The sequence below is a fragment of the Canis lupus genome, chromosome 16 (assembly GCF_003254725.2).
Source record: "Canis lupus dingo isolate Sandy chromosome 16, ASM325472v2, whole genome shotgun sequence".
In the NCBI taxonomy this organism is placed as follows: Eukaryota; Metazoa; Chordata; class Mammalia; order Carnivora; family Canidae; genus Canis; species Canis lupus.
Window position 1 is genome coordinate 7,446,612 of NC_064258.1, and position 22,925 is coordinate 7,469,536.

The following is a 22,925-nucleotide window of genomic DNA, read 5'->3' on the forward strand; positions in this document are numbered from 1 at the left end:
AGACTACTTAACATGGCTTCCAATGGACATTTTAACCTGCTCCTAAAAGCCTGGCTGACGAGCTGGTACATGCTAGACGCTTACCTCCCGTTTAACCTCTACCTTCACAATGTTCAGCTCCTGAAACAGCATGTTGTACTGCCTTCAGGCCTCGCGCAGTTATTAATGGTCCCACACCCACCGGCCGTGGTGCTGCTGTCAGTGCCCTGCAGTCATCTCCTGTTTAAAAATCTCACTTCTAGGGGCTCAGTGCAAGTCTAACTCTTGGTTCAGGCTCGGGGTCCTGAGATCCAGCCTCACCTCAGGCTCATGCTCAGCCCAAGCTGGCTGGAGACTATCTCTCCCTCTGCCCCTTCCTCCCCTACCTCTAAAATAAATAAAATCTTGGGACCCCTGGGTGGCTCAGTGGTTGACCATCTGCCTTTGGCTCAGGGCATGATCCTGGGGTCCCGGGATCAAGTCCCGCATCGGGCTCCCTGCATGGAGCCTGCTTCTCCCCCTGCCTGTGTCTCTGCCCCCCTCTCTCTCTCTCTCTCTCTCTCATGAATAAATACATAAAATATTTTTTTTTAGAAAATGTTGAAAAAAATCCTTTAAAAGAAAAATCTTCCTTCTACTTGAGCTGTTCAGATGAACGAAAGCAAAATAAGCAAAATTCATCCTTTCCTCCAAAACCAATTTCCCCCTTCTAAACTCTGTTTACTTTAATGGTACCAACATTATCCCTGAGTTGAACTTTGGAATCATCTTTAAAACCTCTTCCTAATCACCTACATCCAGTTTATTCATATCTGCTCAGCCCTAAATTTATTTCATTATACCATGACCTCTCCCTCTTTGTATTTGCCCATACTTCTGAGGAGCGCGGAAAGGGTTGTTTAGAATTAAAAAAGCAGAAAGCATGCCAATTGAAAACAGCCTTGAGGAAACTCATAACTTTATACATAACATCTTAATCTAAATAGCATCTTAAACTAATCTCAATTCTCAGACAGGAATTACCAATACACATGTTCTTAGACTATTGGACCAAATTGTATGTGCTGCTTTCTTTTTAACTCTTAACAAGAAAAACATTAAAATATACAAAATATATAAATGTGGGCAGCCCAGGTGGCTCAGTGGTTTAGCACCGCTTTCAGCCCAGGGCCTGATCCTGGAGACCCGGGATCGAGTCCCACGTCGGGCTCCCTGCATGGAGCCTGCTTCTCCCCCTGCCTGTGTCTCTGCCTCTCTCTCGCTCTCCTGTGTATTCTCATGAATAAATGAATAAAATATTTTATTTATATATATTATATATAAAATAAAAATATATATATAATAAAATATATATATTATATATATAAATAAATCTTTTATATATATTACATATATAATATATATATTTATATATATATAAATAAAAGACGTCATGGAAGAATGGAGCTAAAACATTTTCTTATCAACTACATCCTCCTTCCCCTCAACAAATGCTCCAGCCAGGCATTCTCAGTATCTGAGAATGTTCTCACTGTTCTGTTATCTGCAATGCCCTTCTCCATACTTTCAAAACCCTCTACTCAAAGTCCTTACTTTGTTCTTCCATTTCACTTTCTTACACACTTAGTCTTGTATTATAATTTAGATGACCATGAAGGTAGCTCATCCTCCGCATTGACTGTGAGCTCTTAGAGGACGGGGACCTTGTGAATATCCAACCAAAAATTATGCTTTAAAGCAAGGAGAGGCTTTAGAACAGTGTAGGTCACAGGCCAGAACAAAGAAATAGGAAGATAAAGTAGGAAGAACCCAGAAGGATACTCAAATAAGCCTGAAATTAGAAGACTAAAAACAAACAACAAAAGAATCAGAGACATGGAAGAGTGGCTGAAATGGATTTTTGTAATAGAGATGCCTCTTTCAAGAATCTCCAATTTGCATAATTGTAGACTCTCTGTAGTTCATTCATGGACCCAGAAAGGGCCTTCTTGATGCTGAGAAGTACTGACAGACAGCAATATGACTTTAATCAGCTACCATTACTCCTGGCAGTAGTGGAATAATTCAGGGCTTTCATCCTTTGCAAAGGTAGTTGAGAAAGAGAAGTATCTGTCATAGATGCCCAGGGCCACAAAGTTATCTTTGGCCTTGCCTTTTTTCCCCTCTAAATTAGAAAAAGTCTTAGCTATATAGGCATTAAGTGGTAGAGACCAGTGTTGGCAATGCTTTATCACAGATTGTCCAAATCTTCCTATGTCATTGCTATATAAAAACATTTTTTGGAAATTTCAATGCAATTTTCACTTTGTTTCTAAATCAGTTTTTCTCAAGCCTCATAATAACGGGTGGAAAATTATAGCACTTACGATCTAAATGGATTACAGCAACTACTTTAAAATGGCTCAAAAGCAATTTTAGCAGCACTTCATAGTTATTAGTTATTAGAGCTATTTTTTGTTAAATTTTTTTTAAAAATCAACTTGACATTTTTATGTAATTCAGGATTGAAATTATGGTTCATACAGAGATAAAAAAGCTTAATTTTTCAGGCTGAAATGTTGACCTTTATCTTTTAATGTTCATCATTATACAGCTTTAGATAATGGCATCTATAAACTGATACATATGTAAGAGTTTAATAAAGCACAATATCATTCCTTTAAGTCTCAAGATTATCTGTTGGCAACTTAACATCAGTGTATGTTTAAGATCTATAGAAAAGTAGCACAAATTTATTATTTAAAAAAAAGTAGCACATTTATATCCTAAAATATTTAAGTTCAACTTGTTTAATATTGTAAGTCCAATGATGTTAATATTTGATAGTATGACATTTGATAACTAGTTCCTAGGTTACCTTATGATCTCTGTGCAAAAACAGAACTTTAGGACTGAGGATGGAGCATCTTACAGAGGCAAGGGGTCAACTTCAGCTTCCAGCTGAACTGAAAGGGATGAAATCCTCAGCCCAGTGAAGACTCAGTCCCTCTCACACTCAACAGTGTCTATGTAGCCACCTGCTGGTTTAGTAACTTTGTGGTACTCTGGAGTCCCCCAGAGAGAGAGGGAGAGAAAGCAATAGTCTGGCACCAGATCCACTCAAGTGCTGACATGGGCTCTGAGGAGCAGGGTCAAGAAGAGGTCATAGACCTTAAAAGTACGAGTGGTCAATGTCTGAGAAGACAAGTATAATTAAAGAATTCTGGTCTGTACATTGCATATGTTTAACAATATACCTGTTTCTAAATTGCAAATTGTGGTTGATCTTGCACTGCAATGGATATGCCTGGGAGGCAAGAGATAAATTAACTCCATTTTAGAAATGTGAATTGAGACTAGACTTTTTTAAATGACAATGAGCAATATAGAGCACTTTACCCCCACTTAACTGCATGGAAATAATTGCTACTCCAAGACAGAACAAAGAATGCTATGATGGTCTATTCAATTTAAAAACACTTGTTTTTTTTTTTGTTGTTGTTGTTGTTTTGTTTGTTTGTTTGTTTTTTTAATGGAGGGTAAAGAAGAATATAAGGCAGCAAAAAAGCCTACAGACCATTAACAGGCTACCTTAATTAACATGATGCACTAGAAGTTGTCAAATGCCTTTATGACAGAAGTATTTTATATATTAGAGCCTGACCATTATTAGCTTTTAGGCCCACAAAGCTGGGCTTTGCAGCCAAGACCTGTTACTACCAATCTACCAAATGTTCTCATCTATCTACTCCCTATCTACTCATGAAATAGTTTCCAACAGAAATTTCTCACTCTTTGATGGTTACATATTATAAAGAAGAGTACTTTACCCATATCTGACTTTGGACAAGATAAAAACCTTTATTTACAAATGTTCTATTCCCTTAAAATATATATACAGAGAAAATAATCAGGATTAAAATATGATAAAATCACAGGAAACAAAGCCAAATTCTGATAAAAGTCAAGGAGAATTTGGTGACACCCAGAAAATCAAAACCAATCCTAACAATTACAAGAGGGTTAGGGCAAATATTTTGAAGAACCACCACATTAAATGTTCCCTGAACCCCATACCCAGGGTCTTGTTCCATAAGTTAATAGCCAGTTCAGAAATTACAAGTTATAGATAGTCTATCTCTACCCACCTCACATAATGTTGAAGCCATTTATTTAATAAATATACTATCAGAGGAAAGGATTGTCTTCACTGAAAGAATACAGTAGGAAAACCACTTGCTCAAAGTGGCTGAGAATTATTTTAGGAATACCATCATTTACCCCTAAGAAGCATTACTGAAATACATGCACATTTCTTGAAAGCAGTTACCTCAATTCAAAACAAAATTATATTCCTTTCTACGTGCAGGGAGAGTCCCTGTTCCTCAGTAGGCAACCAGCTACAGCAGCCTCTTATTCCATATGGCGTGCCTAGGGCCACTGCCTTCTCTTTCAGTTCAGAGATGCGTGCTTTCCCACTGTGCATCAGTGAGCGTGACAAGTGAACAAACTGTTGATAGGTAGCCTTAGGAATATATCAATAGAGAAGATAAATGCTTCCAGTTATTGTATCTGGGACGTTGCTAATACAGGGCCTTACTAGCTTGAGGACCTTGGCTGTAAATGCTAAATTAGGAGTGGTTATTGAAATCTTTGGGCATTCAAGTTGGTTAATCTTCCCATTTACAAGAAGGTTGACATGGTCAATAACTATTTCTGGAAGCACTAAGGCAAAAGATGGGTTGGTGTGAAGGGAGTTCTTATGGGGAAGACTTCCCACAGGTGAAGCTTGAAGACTTTGCACTTTTTCCTCCTACCAGGCGTTTGGTACATCTTGATCCTGTGGGGGTCCCAGAGACCCCAGGGTCACTATGCTCTTCCTGGGGGGACCAGGCCTGCTGAGCTTCTCTCAGTTCCCTGGCAATTAAAGGGAAAAAAAAATATATTACTTGATCCTAAACTAAAGATGATATTTATGATCTAAACTAACATAGATTTTTCTTTTTTATTTCAGTATTTATAGAAACAACCCTCAGCTATACACAGAATAAGAAATTAGCTCCTGTGATTTTCTTTAAAAATGGCTGGCACACACATGCCACAACACATGGCAGATTAGATTTCCTAATTCCTACTGATTGGGGCATAAATTATGTTAAGAATTTTTAAAAATAAAAGAATTTTTAAAAATAAAAACTAGATAAAGATACCACTAAAAAAGGACTACAGGTCAATACTTCTGATTAACACAGACGCAAAAATTTCAATAAAATACTAGAAAACTGAATTCAACAATACATTAAAAAAATCATACACCACAACCAAGTGGAATTTATTCCTAGGTTGCAAGGGTGGTTCAATATTCCCAAATCAATCAATAAGATACATCACATCAATAAGAGAAAGGATAAAAAACATATGATCAGTTCAATAGATGCAGAAAAAGCATTTGACAAAGTAAATTATCCATTCATGATAAAAAACCCTCAACAAAGTAGGTTTAGAGGAAACATACCTCAACACAATAAAGGCCATCTGTGAAAACCCACAGCTAACAACCACCTTAATAGGGAAAAACTGAGAACTTTCCCCAAGGTCAGGGACCAAACCAGGATGTCAACTCTTACCATTTTTACTCAGTATAGCAGTGGAAGTCCTAGCCACAGCAAACAGAAAAGCAAAAAGAAAAAGAATGCAAACCAGTAAGAAAAAAGCAAAACTTTCATTATTTGCAGATGACATGATACTATATGTAAAACCCTAAACACTCTACCAAAAAACTGTTAGAACTGATGAACAAATTCAGTAGAGTTTCAGGATACAAAATCAATATGCAGTAATCTGTTGCATTTCTATACACTAATAATGAAGCAGCAGAAAGTGAAATTAAGGAATAAATCCCATTGACAGCTGCACCAAACCCCATAAAACACCTGGGAGTAAACCTAATCAAAGAGGTGAAAGACCTATACTCTGAAAACTGTAAAAACACTGATAAAAGAAATTGAAGATGACACAAAGAAATGGAAAGAAAATCCACACTCATGGGTTGGAAGAACAAGTATTAGTAACATGTCTATACTACCCAAAACAATCTACACATTTAATGCAATCCTTATCAAATACCAACAGCATTTTTCACAGAACTAGAACAGGGAATCCAAAGATTTATATGGAACCACAAAAGACCCTGAATAGCCAAAGCAATCTTGAAAAACAAAAGCAAAGCTGGAGGCATCAGAATTCCAGAGCTCAAGTTATAGGACAAAGCTGTAGTAATTCAAACAGTATGGTCCTGGCACAAAAATAGACACTGATCAATGTGATCAATGGACATCCAGAAATAAACCCACAATTATATGGTGAATTAATCTCCAATAAAACAGGAAAGTATATCCAATGGAAAAAAGTCTCTTCAACAAATGGTGTTTGGAAAACTAGACAGGACATGCAAAAGAATGAAACTGGACCACTTTCTTACACCATACACAAAAATAAACTCAAAATAGATTAAAGACCTAGGTGTAAGACCTGAAACCATCAAAATCCATCAAAACCATCAAAATCCTAGTGGAGAACACAGGCAACTGGGAGAAGATATAAGACAAATGACATGTCTGATAAAAGAATTAGTTTCCAAAACATACAAAGAATAGAACTCAACACCCAAAAAATAAATCCAATTAAAAATGGGCAGAAGACGTGGACAGAGATTTCTCCAAAGAAGACATCCAGATGGCCAACAGACACATGAAATTTTGGTCATCATCACTTATCAGGGAAATGAAAATCGAAACTACAATGAGACATTACCTCACACTTGACAGAATGGCTAAAACCAACAACACAAGAAACAACAGGTGTTGCTGAGGATATGGAGAAAAAGAAACCTTCATGCACTGTTGGTGGGAATGCAAACTGGTGCAGCCACTATGAGAAACAGTGTGGAGGTTCCTCAAAAGCTAAAAATAGAACTACCTTACAATCCAGCAATTGTACTACTGAGTATTTACCCCAAAAATACAAGAACATTTTCAAAGAGATAGATGCACCCTTATGTTTATAAGCAGCATTATCTGCAATAACCAAATTTTGAAAGCAACCTGAATGTCCATCAATTCATGAATGGCTAGCGAAGAGGTGCTATATATATTTAATGGATTATGTGGCCATAAAAAAGAATGAAATCCTGCCATTTGCAAGGATATGAATGGAACTAGAGAGTGTGGTCAGAGGAAGACATATGATTTCAAACATATGTAGAATTTAAGAACAAAACAAACAAGCAAAGGGAAGAGCTAAGAGAGATAAATCAAGAAACAGACTCTTAACTACAAAAAGCAACCTGATGGTTACCAGAAAGGAGGTGCATGGGGGGATGGGTTAAATAAGTGACTCTTAATCTCAGGATTGTGAGTTCAAGCCCCACATTGGGCCAATAGCTTACTTTAAAACAAACAAACAACAAAAACTACCTTTCTAGTGTGGCTGTCTTGGACTTTTCCAAGTTAAGTTGCTGCTGGAGCTCTTCCGCTTTCCTGAGGGAGGGCCGGAGAACTCGACTTCTGGCCAGACCTGCTGCAGAAGGTCTCTCACTTGGGTCAGGGTGGATCATGTTCTGTTGATGTCGGACCAAAACGAAGGCAATAGAAACTTCACTGCTGGAAAAATCTGCCCACCCAATCCAACTCCAACCCAGCTTCTGCTGGTGAGTTTTGTGAAACTCTGCTTTTAACTTTATGGGGGAAGAAATAAATAAAAACTTAGTTCCACCGGGGATGGAACCATCATCCCTACACAGTGGCATCCGTCATCCGTACCTCTGACTTGTCCTTATCATATTTTAGAGCTAGTGGGTGATTAGCTAGTCGAGTGTGTTCATTTTAAATGGGAAGAAACAGAGGTCCTGAGATTAAAAGTGACTTGTCCAAGTGACTTGCTTTCAAACTGAGGTCCAAGATAAAAAGTGACTTGACCAAGACTAAAACTCAAGTTACCCAACTCCTAGTTCCATTTACTTTCAACTACAACATGCTCCTTTTCAGCTAAAACTAAGTATACCCCACCATGACAGTATTCCTAAAAGCATTCATCTTCAGGTAGAGAGTGTCTTAACCTAAAACGACATAAATACAGTAGAAAATAGCTTAACTATTTATAGTAATTAGCAATATCATATAATGGTTCATATAATATGAACCTTCTATTTGGGGACCAATGTTCAGAGCCAGATCCACCATTCACTAACTAGCTTGAGAAAGTGGCTTGACTATGCTGAAACTCACTTTCTCTTTCCCGATATCTGGGATAACAATATTCACCTTTTGGATTACTGCAAGAATTAAATGAATTAGCATATATGTATAACAAGTGCACTGGGCCAGCACTGAAGAACTCAGTATGTATTAACTAAATCTAGGAGCAGTTTACACATAGAAATGGGTAATTATGCTATTCATGAAACTCCACTGTGAGCAAGGGTTTGCCTTGTTTTTTCAGGAAAGCAGCAGCATGGAAGAGGGACAAATCTGTAGCTAAAATTGAAGTTTTCAGGTAAACTGTGAAACTCAAGTTTAATCCCCAAGAGTAGATGCTTCTAAGGCTATTGTAGGGATCGTAACTAATCCTGTTCCTTTAATCATGACTTAAGTCTTATGTATACATTTTGTCTTCTTAGTATGATCTTAAGCTTCTCAACGTTGTTTCCTTGTACCTCTGTTTCAACATAAGAGCCTCCTTTCCTTGTCCCACACATGCTCAGATGCTACTGAGTACCAGTAACACATAGGTTCCTGACATTATGCCTTTTTCCAATAGTCCAGACGTTGGGTGGTATTGCCAGTAATTCATCAATAAAGTGGCTTTTACTTTCTTCTATACACTCAGAAATCAGATTTTTTCATAATATCGCCATTACCAATGACAATAGTTAAATAAAAAGCAAATAGACCAGGTTTGCTTTTAAAGTTAAGCAATCATCAAAAGGTGAGAATACAAGTCCAGGAAATGCTCTAAGCCTAGGTTTCCTGACTACCCATCTTAACAGGGTTGTTGGGAATGGCAGAGAAAAAAAATTAACAGGATTTTAAACTAGAACAAACAGGTGTTATAATATCCTAAGTTTCTTTGAGAAACTTTCAATCTCTCCTGTGTCTTTTCTGGGCATCAGGATCCCTTTCTCTGTCAGTGGCACTACCAACATCTTCTTTTCCCTTTCCCTACCTACTTGCAATTATGTTTTTTTAAAAAATAGACATTTCTATCTTCTCTTCATCTCCTAAGAGATACCACCTTGAGTAGATTGTGAAATTCTTCTGAGAGCTTCTGAGGAATGTCTGGAAGGTTCCCCTCACGGATATGATGCCATTTGGCACCATTTGCGGGTAAAGATTCTGCTCCTGCAGCTACTGCAATTGTTAATCCCAAGGCAAATATGTCTGCTTTGGGAAGGTGCTGATAATCCTTCAAAACAGAAGACAGGAATGCCAGTTAGTTTGCCAAGTGAAGTGAGTCTAGACTAAAGACAACTGTTAAAGAGAGGTTCATTTGAGTGCATATGAGCCTAAACAGACACAATGGGCCAGGTCACATCTGACATGGCTAGTGGTTTACTTCTAGAGAAGACAGAGGATACGGCACAAATCCACCTGATTCACACTACTGTGCCCTGAAGAGTGTAGGGCAGAAGCAAGCATAGATTGGTCACAGATATTATCCTTCCAGATGGTATTAAATCTTCCTAGCCCTGACTCCACAGACATCCTAGAAGGTGTGCAATAACTGAAAGTCATTTCACTGGAGCTGGTTGTACTATCAAAAGGATGACAGCATGATAAAGATGGGCTGAAGCAATAAAAGCTTCCTTTTTGCTTAGGAATCCATGAGTTTAGGAATTCTAAGAAATACTAGAAACAGTAAAGGAGGACCTTTATAAAGAACAGTAAAAATATTGATTAATCTACAATTGAGCCAGCTTTCCTCATGCTATTTTTTGGAAAAGTTTATCATCTTTGATCTCAATCCTGAATAGGATAAGGGATAATATAAATTTAAATACATACTTTTTGGGTGGCCTGGGTGTGTCATTCAGTTAAATGTCCAACTCTTGATTTCAGCTCAGGTCATGATCTCAGAGTCATGAGATCAAACCCCTCCCTCATTGGGCTCTGCACTCAGCAGAGTCTGCTTGAGATTCTCTTTCTCTCTTGCCCTCTACCCCTCCCCCCACTCACATGCTAATTCTTTCTCTGAAAATCTTTTTTAAGAATTGTAAACATACACTTTTCATTTCTTGCACTGTAAAATAAATAAAATCCTTTTTTTAATTATAAATATATATTTTTCATTTTTTGCACTGTGAACACTCATTTGAGAGTCAAAAGGTTCAAGGAATTATAAAATACTCTGTTTGGGGCACCTGGGTGATTTGGTGGTTGAGCATCTGCCTTCAGCTCAGGTCATGATCCTGGGGTTCTGGGATCGAGTTCCGCATCAGGCTCCCCAGAGGGAGCCTGCTTCTCCCTCTGCCTATGTCTCTGTGTCTCTCATGAATAAATTAAAAAAAAAAATACACTGTTTCCCTAGTCTTTACCTCTTGTAAAATCTCATTGGCCAAGAAGCGACTATCTCCCTCCTCCACTTTTGGTTTGCTTATTGATGTCACATGACCCAAGTCACCTGAAAAAAAAAAAAGAAGGAAAGAAATAGAGCTCTCTAAAAGCATGTCTTTAAAACTGAAATAGGTGAAGTCATCACTATAAATTTTACAGGATAATATACAGCTCAGGGCTTAAGGCCAACTCACCAATTTTATACATCACATTGGCAGAGAGAAACCAATCAGCTTCATTTTCAATCTCCTCTGGGACTACAGGAGAGTCGCATTGCATTTTATGACAAATGAAGATGTTACCTAACAAAATACACAATTGACCTAAGTAATGATCCCTTAGCTTTTTCACCCCAAAGATTCTTTTCTGTTTGACATTTTAGCCACCCTCCTTTCTGTGTATTTGTAACAAGACTATCAAGATTTCTTTTCCTCACACTACTTCTGAACAGCTCAGTGATTGAGGATACCTATTTTGAGTGAAACTGACCTCAGACACATTCCATCCTCTGAAGAGGCTAGTAGCCTCAGAACAAAAAAAATAAGCCTGAAAAAAAAATGGTAACATCATTTCCTGGAGTTTCACATTGAGTGCCAAAACCATTCATTTCTGTTCACTTTAGTCAGTGCTGAATTAGAAAGAGTATATACAGCACTAGTTGTCAATACATTCCAGATGCAGCCAATATGCTGTCACTTAACTATGCAGTAAGTTAGAGACCTATTTTCATACTTTGGCTTCGCTGTCTGGGAAAGAGTCTTCTGTCTCTCTGTCCCCTGGGCCCAGGGCAAAAATAGATAAAGCCGTTTAAATTTTTTAGGGAAACAAAAGAAGGAAACAGATTTTGCCAGCAAACAGCATCTTCAATGCTTAGTAGACACGCAGGCACCAACTCTGACATAGCGGAGAGAGAAATAAATCTGTTGAGAGGAGCAGAGGGAGCCATACTGACTAGGTTTGATGTCCAGATGCACCATGCCAGAGTTGTGGATGTACTTAAGCCCAAGGGAAATCTGCAGAAGGATGTCCTTGAGTTTCAGCTCTGGGAAATGATTGCCAGACTTTGTATTTTCAGATATAGCAGTCTGCAAGCTCCCACCTAGGAAGGAACAACAGAGAGCAGCCCCGCAGAATGGAGAAAAGGTATGAATCTGAATAGATAAAAGCATAATAAACATTTAAGAAAATTCTTATGAAGGGGTTTAATCCAACAAGTCTAGATTATTCAGTTTTAGTGTAAAACATAATTTTGGCCCCACCTATTCCACAGATGTGTTGGAGAAGAACTACAGGACTTTTAAAGAAAATAAAATGCCATACTGCAGGTATCCAATATATGGTTCTATTGCCTTGAGTCTGCCCCAGCTAACATTTTAAAATTGTTATCTAATGATTAACCAGAAGCTCAATCAGGCCTAGACAAATAACTACTGCTGGCATTGATGATTAATTCAGCGTCAAGCTAGTAATTATAGGCTACTTGTAACTTTAATGAAATTGATTCTGAGTTTAATTCCATTAAAAATATCTAACAAAATCAGGATATTTAATGATTGCTGACCCAAGGAAAATATGAAATTTCAATATATACCTAAATCCTATTTGAGCCATAGTATTTGCTTATCAACTATAGATAGGCTCCTGATTTATCATTGTTATAAGTTAAAAAAAAAAAAAAAAAAAAGGCCTGGACTCATCTGACCATCTGGATCTTGTTTGCCCCTTTCCTAAGGTATTAGAATGCTTCTGAACCCTTTATTTATTAATTTTCATTTACTGGCAGCTTCTTCAGTCAAATTCTAGAGTCTGGGGTCTCCCTGGCAGTTAGGGCTCCAGCCTTCAAGTATCTGTCCAGAACAATAGGATCAGAGGTGATAATGGCATTTTTTTTTTTTTTTAGGAAATCCATACTTTCATGTATCCTATGTAAAATTCAGTATAAATATTGACCTGTCATGTTAAAATAATTATATTCAGAAAGGAGAATTTCAGCCCTTTTCAGAAACACCAAGAGGCCTAAAGTAAATGGTGTGTCTTTTTCCTGGGAATCTTCTTAAAACTTATGTGTGGAAAGGACATTAGATAGAAAGTAAGAGTGTGTTGAAACAAAGTCACCTGAAGTCTGAGTTTGCAGATGAAGCTGTGAGATATGGCAAGAAGAAGGAAGCCTACATCCAAGGATCTCATGTCCACTGGAGTCCATCTCCCTCCCTAGTAGGCTAGGTGCTCCTTCAAGACAGGGCCCCAACCCATTCATTTTCACTTTCTCAAGGTCTTGCATGTCATCTATATATTCTGAACTGAAGGTCTATCCTGGCAACAGAGGGAAAGGAAAGATGAGACAGGGCCCCCATAAAATGTGTGGAAAGAGGGAAGCATCCTGGGGGTAGATAGGAACCCTTCAAGATGGTCCTTTAGATTATAAGCAGAGATGTATTGCCAATTCCCTGAAGAGCTACAGGGATTTATTAAGGGTAACTACACCAGTGCTAGCAGCACTTTTAATTACTTAGAAGCTCTGTAGGTAATATTAAAAGTTATCCAAGTGATAATCAACAGTAAAACTCACTGAAAAGCATTTGTGCAAAGTCAGGAGAATGTCTTTATTTTGCCACAGCTGAAGCTTATTGTCTCCCTCTTATCAGAGAGTGTTATTAACTGTTCTTTGCTAAATAGTACTAAGGAAGTATGTGTTTATAGACAGAGCAATACCAAATGAACTAAAAACTTCATCCTTACTAATCTCAGCTACACTGGAGCCTTAACTCCATACCCCAGGGTACCACCCAAAGATGGTACCATAATTGCCAGCATTGTGCCCTAAGAGGAAACAACCAGCTCTCAGCTCTTATCAAATCATGTTTATGAAATGGGTGACTGAGTTATTTCCTTTAGATAAAAGTGCTTTCCCTACTTGGCAGGGGGGAAAAAAAACGTAAAAACATAGCTACATTTTTCCATCTGCTTATGAGATCTGACAGATACTAAAATAAATAGCAAATGCCTTCCAACAATGAAAGGTAAACAGAACAATTAAACAGGATATTTTGCTCATACACTTGTATTCTCAAAATCTTGATTTTATGTTGCTATCTATAGCACAATCCTGTTTTTCTGTTGGTAAAGTTATTCCTTGTTTGGTAGAAAAATATAACCAGGATTCCTTGTTTGGTAGAAAAATATAACCACAGAGGACATGGGGACTTCTGGATGTCACATCACTAGACCAAATGCAAGAACCACCATCCTAGGAGAGCACGCTCTGTAAAACTTCAGTGACAGAAGTTATCACAAGAAAATACTGTGTGGGGGAGAGATTAATCATCCCAACCTGAATTGTTTGGAATCCTGGTGGTTACACAATTGATCTACTAGGTGGAAGACCTTCAGACTTCAGAGGCTGGCCCACAGGTGACACGTAGGGAGTCTTGACAAGGGTGAGGGTGGAGGAAGGAACATTTGATTGGTTCAGGGCTCAAGACACACAGTAGGGGGAAAAAAATCAGATAACTGCTGGTCTCTACTAGTTATGATGTAAATTATCTAAATCATCTAATTTATAATCTTAGTAAAACCATAACCATACATGTTCTAGCCTGACTGCTATGACAGGCTGGGGGTATAGGGGAAAGAGTGGCAGGCATGAGGAGGAAGAGATGAGCAAGAGGGAGAAGGAGAGGATGGAGTGGGAGAAGGAGTAGAAGGAATAGGATGCTGGTACTTTGCTATTTTACAAATACTTAGGACTTAACTCTCCTTCATTTAGAGCCATAGGGCTAAGTCTCAACATGAATTATCCATAACCACAAACAGGACAAATATAAGGGTGTGCTTTATTGTCGATGATCAGTTCATATTTGAAAGCAATGTATGTGAATTACAATTTGAAAAATCAGAATTACATTTTAATTGACAAGTACACAGTGAAGTTAGTGGATGCCATGGTAAACAGACAAGGATTCCTCATAATCTATCACATCAACTTCAAAATTGACTGCCCGACATCCAAAAGCCAAGTCTTCCCACACTTTACCTTGTTGCTCTTATTTCCTTTTATAGGGATCACCTCCATCCTCTCAGTGTCCTTACTGTCCACTGGTACAGACCCATTCCCAGTACCCTGCCCTTTGTCTGCATGCTCTTCCTCTAATGGAAGTCTTCCCTCTACTTCTTAAACTCTGGTAATCCTGCAAGGTTTCCTTCAAGTCTTACCTCCATTATGAGATTTTTCTTGGACTGCTCTAATAGCAACTATTATTGAGTTTTTACTATGTATCAGGTATTGTCACTGCTAGCATTTGGCATAGATTGTTGCTATTTCTCAAACTACTCCCATAAATAAATATTATGATTTCTTTAATCAATGGGATTGACATCCCAGAGATCCTACAGCAAGCGTGCAGCACTAGTCTTAGATCCAGCTCTGACTAGGCCCACAACACCACACTATGCTGTCACTTGCTCACATCCATCTTCTCTGAATGCTTTTTATCCACCTGACTTTGCAGCAAATGGTCTCTTATGTATTCATTGTAACAGAGCAAGAGGAGTAAAGCTCCTTGAAGGACTTACCTTAGCTCACTCTATAGTATATCTCACCCTAGAACTTAGTATAGCGTCACACTTTGAGAAGGTATTCAAATGTTGAAAAGAATCAGAAGATGATTTGTAATAAGATCACTCCATCTTATTCTTTTTGAATAAGATTACTTTTGTTTTGTTTGGCTTTCTTGGTTAATTTTTGTTATTTGATATTATCTTTGTTAGTAGCTGAAATTCATGAAGATAAAACCAATTTTGGGACTGGTAGAGGAGAATAGGGAATCCCTGGTTATGATAAGAAGAAATTAGGAAGAGAAGATTAAGAAAAATCTCAGCCTCTGAATCACAAGGAAAGGGTCTATTTTTTTTTTATCCTAAGGAGATTATTAGGAAAAAAAAGGATTCAGGTGAACTTGGGGAAAAAAAACACAACAAAGTTCACAGTTAAGACTCCAAGGAAATCAGGCCCTAAGGAAACAATAAGGGAAATACCAAATCATTATTTTGCAGCATGTGTGTACTATTTTCTATGTTTCTAGCATTTCATAATATTATCATTTAACCTATTTGTATGTAAAATGATGAAACTTTATCACTGTCCCTCAAAAGTCAGGCTGCACATACATACTTGGGGCTATCTGGTGGTTACTAAAATTACTCGAAGACTGTACTATTAGAGAAACTTAAGGGTGGGTGTACATGTTGTTGGGGAGCAGGTTTGGGAGGCTTGCCATTTTCCCATATTACCATAGCCAGAATATGGGTTGCTACTCCTAAAAAGCTGGCAAGCTTCTACTTAATTTGGTAGCACTTTCATATTTTACCAGTGAACATTTTGGTAAAAAATATTTCTGAGAATAATCACGTGTAACTCTATGATTTTATCAACCCCTTAATCACAGATTAGAAATATGTTAAACCAAAAGACTACTTTTTGGATTTAAGTAGCCCAGAAAATTTTTTTTTTACCAGTTTCTTGTGTATGTCTGGTTCTGAAGGACCTACAAGAATATATCTGAAGCCACTGCATTTCATTCCAGCACCCACCCCACACATTGTAGTGAGAACACTAAAGTTCAAAGATAAGAAGCATCTAGATGCATGAACTATCCCCCAATTCAGGAACCCACTTGAAAATTAATCAAAAGTTGGCTGTGTAAGTTTACCACTCCCTTCCCCCCAAATAGTAGGGTTTATGGCTTGCATGCATCTTTTAGAATACCTTGCAAATGTAAGAGGAGGAGGATTTACCTACTATTCAAACCACTAGAGTAAAAGTTTTCTAAGTATGGAGTAAAATGTGAAGGGATTGATAGCTTCTATGTGTCAGCCACACATCAGCTCTGAAAGAAATATGAAATAGCATAAAACAGAAATTCATTTTGAATACAACTCAGTGTCCCCAGCTCACTGCTTCCAAGCAAAACTGTAGTAGTACAGACTTTTTTTAGGTATTGCTATCCTGACCTAAACTATGAAGGAGAGGCAAAGATTTTTTTTCCTATTGATTTAAAATTCATCTCCCTCTCCACAGATACTACTCTACATACTTACCATTACAGTATTCATTCTGAATGATCATGTGGTCATCTTCTGCCCATGCAGAGTAGTAACGGACCACATGAGGGTGATGCCCAAGCACTGCATGAGCATAAACTTCATGCAGAGCCAAATTCCTAAAAGACAGAGAAGCATCAAGAAAAATGAGTCAAGATGATATACATACAAATTTTTTTTTTAAAAGACAAGATATGAGGGATGCCTGGTTGGGCATCTGTCTTCGACTCAGGTCATGATCCCAGAGTCCGGGATCGAGTCCCACATCAGACTCCCCAGGCAGAGCCTGCTTCTCCCTCTGCCTGTGTCTCTGCCTCTCTCTCTGTGTCTCACGAATAAATAAATAAAATCTAAAAAAAAAAAAAGACAAGATATGAGGCATTATTCACAGTGGCAGAACACTGACTACTCACTGCTTACTATTTTATCTCACTTAATTTCCATAACTACTCAGTAAGACATAGTGGCAGGGATGAAGGCTTTAGAAAGCTCAGTGACCGACCCAATGTCAAGCCAGTGATGATAGACCCAAGAACCTTGGTCATCCTGGAACCAAAATCCATGGTTTTTGATTAGACGGCATATGTAAAGAGCAATCTTCAGTTGTTACTATCTTGATGGCAGACAGGCTTTGAGTCTTAATTTTACCGTATCACAATTTTTAAAAACCTCGACAGGCTTAACAAAAAGGCCTTGGTAATGGATATTGTGATAGGTTCTCTATCTTCTCTGTAAAGGCTAGACAGTCCTTAGAATCAATGTTTTTTCCACCAAGATGATGTAGTCACAGGGACAGTCTCGGGCAGAGATAGTCATTATGGAATAGAAAATCCAACACACACACACACAAAGTAAAATGTAGTACTTGATGAATTTCGGTATAAAAAAAATGAATTCTAAGGTCCATAATTTCAGATTCAGCAAACTAATAATACATTCCCACAGTTCACAAAAAGCACTGGTTGAATCTGAAAATAATTGTCTTCTTTGTAAAAGGAAGAACTTCTAGACAATTAGTTCTGGGAATGAAACTTAAATTATTGTTAATTTGTCCTCGCTTGTAGTCTTCAAAACACCGAATTCATTATTGAATTCGTTACTAAAACAAAGTCAAGATAACCAGTGAGTTAACAGTAACTTCCTACTTGGCAATATTTCTAATGAACTAACAGGCTGAAGATCATTCCATAAATCTATTCATTAAAGCAAAAGCAGTAAGACCAGTAGGAAAAGTCTTAGGAGCCATGAAAAAACACAACATGATTGCACCCAAATGGTCATGGTATGTTTTGGGAAGTAACTGATCTCCGATTAGAAAAATTCAGAAAGTTTATGAATGTGAGACCACATATAATAGAGAGGGTAGCAACAGGTATATTTTTGGTGACATCAGTACTATTATTTAAAATGTTTTGACAAGAAACAACTTTCCAAATCCAAGTGTGCACTTCTAGTACATTTCAAAGGTACTTACTCATTTGATAATCCTGCAACAGGTTTCATGGACCGTTTTATTGCATAAACACATCCATCCAGCCTCTTAATACACTTGTAGACTGTACCAAATTCCCCAACTCCAATTTTTTCTACCTCCAAGAATTCTTTTTCATAGCGGGAAGCCATATTGGTTTCTCGTAGAACACATCTCTGAAATATTTTATTAAAATATTAAAATAATTCTAACATATTGTGAGCAATAAACTTAAGGCATATTCAAAATTTCTGTATGTTTTCAAAAAGACTTTTGAGGCCAATCTATTGGATTCTGTTTGTGTCAGTATTCATGGTAGCAAGAACCACCCCAATTGCTGACTACCTTCTCTGTATTCTTCATAACTGTCTAAACAACTCTGCACTGTCATTGTTTTCATATATTAAGTCTTTTTCTATGTTATTTCTTCTGTCTGGGATATTCTTCTTCTCAATAGGTTTTTAGAGGGGACGCACTTGCTCACTGCAACAGCTACTGTCCTCTCCTAAAGGAATGGCTGAGATCCAGGTAGAATATATTAAGAAAAAAAAAAAAAAAGGGCACCTCCCTTTGACTCTGGTCTACTTAGATCACACTCTGGCTGCTAGTGTTTCCATCTCAAATTGAATAAACTTATTTGTGTTCACTTTGCTTCCTAAAAAATCTTAGTCTAGAGAACTAAATTGTCAAATTGATTATTTTAGTTTATGTGCTTAGGTATAACAAGCCCTCCACCTACTGGCTGACCAGCAACATCTCTCATTACTCAGCTAGTAGGTAACCCTAGGCAAAAGTCACTGAACTCTTATTAGTTTCCTGATCTAAAGTAGTGAGCATCTTAGCAACCACTCCTTGGGGTGCTTTTGAATATTACATGAGAAAACGTGTGGGGGGAGGAGTGGGTTGGGTGTGTGTGTAACTTAGCTCAATGCCGAGCACACAGTAAATTATCAGGAAATGGTAGCTAAGATGACAAAAATCTCCATGAATTTATATGAATCTCAATCCAAATTAATTTATCTGTGAAGTCATCCTTTCCTAATGTCCCCGTTAGCAAGAATTTTTTCATCTAACTTTGAGTTTAAACAATCCTGACCCTTACTAGTTCCTCGTTTCAACATCCAATACCAATCAGTCTTCATTAGCAAGATCTAGAATTTTCATTGCCCTTAGCCAATCTCCAATTCTGTTTCCCCCGTGTCTGGAGCTGCCATAGCTACCAGCCCTCTTTCCATCTCTTCTAATAGTGAAAATTATTTTTGCAAAATGATAGAATCCAACATACCTAATTGTCTCCTATAAGGAAACCAAACTTCTGGTCAGAGACCTCAAGGCCTTCTACCAGTTGCTCAGCCACTACCTTCCCATCCTCATCTCAGACACCAAATAAGCCAGCTTACCATCCACATCACTCATCCATCAAGCCCTCCCCCTCCACTTTCATAAACTGAGTATTGAACACAAGCATGCTTTCATGGTATTATAAACTTCTTAATGGCAATTTAATATTCTACTATAAATTATAGTTTATTTAGCCATTCTTTTATAATTGGACATTTAGTACTCTTTTTTTTTTTTTGCCATTACAGTTAAGGCTGCAATAATGGTGCTAATATTTACAGTATTTTTTCTTAGACTAGGTTATCAAATGAGGGATGCTATCTCAAAGATTGTGAACATTATTTAAAAATCAGTAGATACTGACACATTTAAGAGCCAAAATTTTACATCTAAATTTACAGCTTTATGCCATTTTTTCTCTCTTCTGCCTTTCCATTTTTGGACCTTAAATATCTTGAATTTTCCCTTCACCCTTCTACCCCATGAATATAGAATTTTTCCCTAAATCCAAGATAGAAGCAGTAGCCATTAATTTTACAACACTCCAAGGTAATGATTCAGCAATACGCTTATCAGGCCTGTCTGATACAGTAATAACTAGCTAAGAATATAGACCCTGATGAGAGTCCAGATCAATTCAGCTGCAAAGCACATTTGTAAATCTACAAAGTGAGTTGTGGGGTTGGTAAGGAGGGAGAGAGAGAAAAAAAGAGAGAGGGGAGGGAAGCAACAGGAAGAAGTGACTAAGTTAGGACAGCTACAACAAAGAACTGTGCTCACCTTGGCAGGCAGCCCTTGTTCTACCTTGCCTTCCCCTGGGTCAGCTTCCTCACTTAAAAAAAGAGGGAGAAGAAGTGATATCAATGTATGATTAGCACCACTAAGCTTGATACTATACTAGGTTCTGGGACTGTAAGAGTAAATAAGACAATTCCTTCCCTCCTTCAGTTTATATTTTAAGACAGGGATAAATAGAACATTTCAACATAAGAAACTGAAAGAATAAGAACAAGATATCATAGGACATTACAGGCAGCACCCAAATCATGAAGTCTTTCCCAAAAGAGAAGATATGCAAACTTAGTTTCCAAGAACGAGTAGGAATCAGCTAAGGTTGGTAGTGGAGTTCTGGGCAAACAGAGCAACCCTGAACAGTGGGGGTGAGAGTACACAGAGGATTGGAAACAGAGCCCTCTTCCTGGCCTCACTGCGACCTGCCCCTCCCACACCCACCTCCCCTGCTCTGCACTAGATTCTCAGGCAAACCAACAGTACAGCAGAATAAACTCTAACGCTGGCTAAGATATTTTCAGTTACTTTCCAATGAGCTGAAGTCTCTGACAAACATCCTCTTTGGCATGAGCAGTTGCACTCTGGATCTCTAAGCCATATTTCAATCTCTAGAGCAGCCAGCTATAGATTTTTCTTCTGGAGAAGCAGAGGATAGAAAATGTAAACAGAGGAAGACTTTACACTCATGGGGACAGATTGACACTGGACATTCGTGACTTAAGTTTAATAATACATTCTAATACTTTATAACACCACATCAAAAATAACAGTACACTAAGTAAGGGAGAAAAAGTACTCAGAAGCACTAAGAGCTGTTACAAAAGTGCCATCACTTTCATTGCAGGGATTTAAAATTAATGGTCTCTTCTGACTAGCTTCAGTGAGAGGTGAATCAATTCTGATGATTTGCAAAGAATCCTCAAGAGCTAAAACCAATAGAATTCTTGTTAACAAAAGTGGACCTGTATACTTGTACTAAAGTTCTGTTTACTTAAGATGCAGGAGATAGCATTGAGAAAACCTATTCTGGCCACAAAGCTGATTGATACGGAGTCATTGATTCCAAACAAAACAACTCAACCTAACATATTAAATGTTCTTTGTACTTCAGATTGTTAGCTGTGCATTTATTTTGCTGACTATATGTGAGCAAAAATGACTGGCCCATTTCAGAGAGGCTTTCATCATGTAATAAAGAAGCAATGAAGAGACGTAGTAAAGAAGTGTCCCTCAGTTATATGCACAATCCTCATTTGGACAATTCCTAATATTCAGTGGCCTTGGGGAGTTGTGCAGTTTGGCTTTCCATTCTTAGCACCTCTAAAAGCAACACTATGTTTTTCTCTTTAGCCAATCTGCCATCACCTGCAGAGAGGTTCAAATCCTTGCTCTATATCTCTCAGTCACACAGTCTAGACTCGAAACAGCAGGATTCTCCTTGAACTGTGAGCTACACCTGCCCCAATGGCTAGCCTTTTGTTATCCAGAGACCACATGAATGCAATTCCATAGCTCGCCCACTTTGCTAATGGAAGTCAAAAGTCTATTGCTTACTCTGCCCTATTCTTTTATAGAGAAGATACCTTACAGTACATATCAGAATGGGGAGACACTAGAATCTCCATGACAAAGAAGGTTACAACCAACATTAACATTTAGGAAGGAGGGGATGTGTGAACATGATATCAGTTGCATTCAAGTTGAGTTCTTGTTCCTAATCTTACTTTCATGCTCTCCCCTCTACTTGACATTAGTAAGACCAGTTCCCAAAAGTTAGAGGCGACAGTACACTTACAGATCTCCTCGAGTTTTCCTCTTGCCATTGGATCGAAGGAATTGTTTTCTATAGGACTCTGGGGTAAAGGGATTAATATTGACCAGAGCTGACGAGGTCATCTCATCCACAAAGGGAACAGGTGTGAACCTCAAATGCTTAGAGCCTCTGGAGGGGAGCTTCTCTGTTGAAGAAATCACTGACTGGCTTAGCAGACTCTGAATGAGAATGACAAAAAAGGGAAAATAGAATGAGGTTAGTAAAAAAAAAAAAAAAAAAAAAAAAAAAAAAAAAGAGTTCCATATCAGCTAGTTAATATTTGAACCAAAGAATGTTATTGCTGAAAAGGAATTAGAGGTTATCTGGTTCAGCACAAACTAGTTGCATTATAACTGGTCCTCTTATGAAAAATACAGATTCCTAGTCTTCCTCTAGATATTCTGATTAGAGGATCAACACAGGAATCTGTACTTTGGTTAAGCTCCACCTCCTTCCCCTGGGCAATTTTGAGGCCAGCTATGAAAAATGTCAACTCTAGTTCTACCTCTGGCTTTTTAAAGACTATACTCCAGCTTAGACAAATGAAAAGGACTCTAGAAGACCTGGTCCTTATAGTCTCAGTATGTACTTTGACTCCCCCTTCAAGTATTCACCCAAATATTTGTTTGGTGCCTACTAAGTAGCAGATGCCGGGCTGGATGCTGAGGTGGACAGAGGTGAATTCCAACTCTTAAGGGATGCACAGTCCATTAGTCAACAGTTCATCAACCTTTCAGAAATAATCACTTTGTACAAGAAAGACTATCTATCTAAACATGAAAAGAAGTTTCCAGTTCCACTTAAAATACAGCACCAAATGAAAAGAGCTCCATAAAGTAGA

The 22,925-nt window shown here is 38.0% G+C and overlaps 1 protein-coding gene across 1 annotated transcript in view; it reads right to left on the reverse strand.

The window, feature by feature from the left end:
• Positions 1-3,855: 3,855 nt before the first annotated feature.
• WEE2 (WEE2 oocyte meiosis inhibiting kinase) overlaps positions 3,856-22,925 on the reverse strand; it is a 32,587-nt gene continuing 13,517 nt past the window's right edge. Inside the window, exons 2-11 of the mRNA XM_025433900.3 lie at positions 22,067-22,263; positions 20,260-20,311; positions 18,142-18,314; positions 16,665-16,786; positions 11,521-11,667; positions 10,763-10,870; positions 10,550-10,635; positions 9,250-9,420; positions 7,434-7,576; positions 3,856-4,875 (exon numbers count right to left, since the gene is read on the reverse strand). Of these exons, the coding sequence (XP_025289685.2) occupies positions 4,719-4,875; positions 7,434-7,576; positions 9,250-9,420; positions 10,550-10,635; positions 10,763-10,870; positions 11,521-11,667; positions 16,665-16,786; positions 18,142-18,314; positions 20,260-20,311; positions 22,067-22,263 (1,356 nt within the window). The 3' untranslated portion in view covers positions 3,856-4,718. The remainder of the gene's footprint in view (positions 4,876-7,433; positions 7,577-9,249; positions 9,421-10,549; positions 10,636-10,762; positions 10,871-11,520; positions 11,668-16,664; positions 16,787-18,141; positions 18,315-20,259; positions 20,312-22,066; positions 22,264-22,925) is intronic.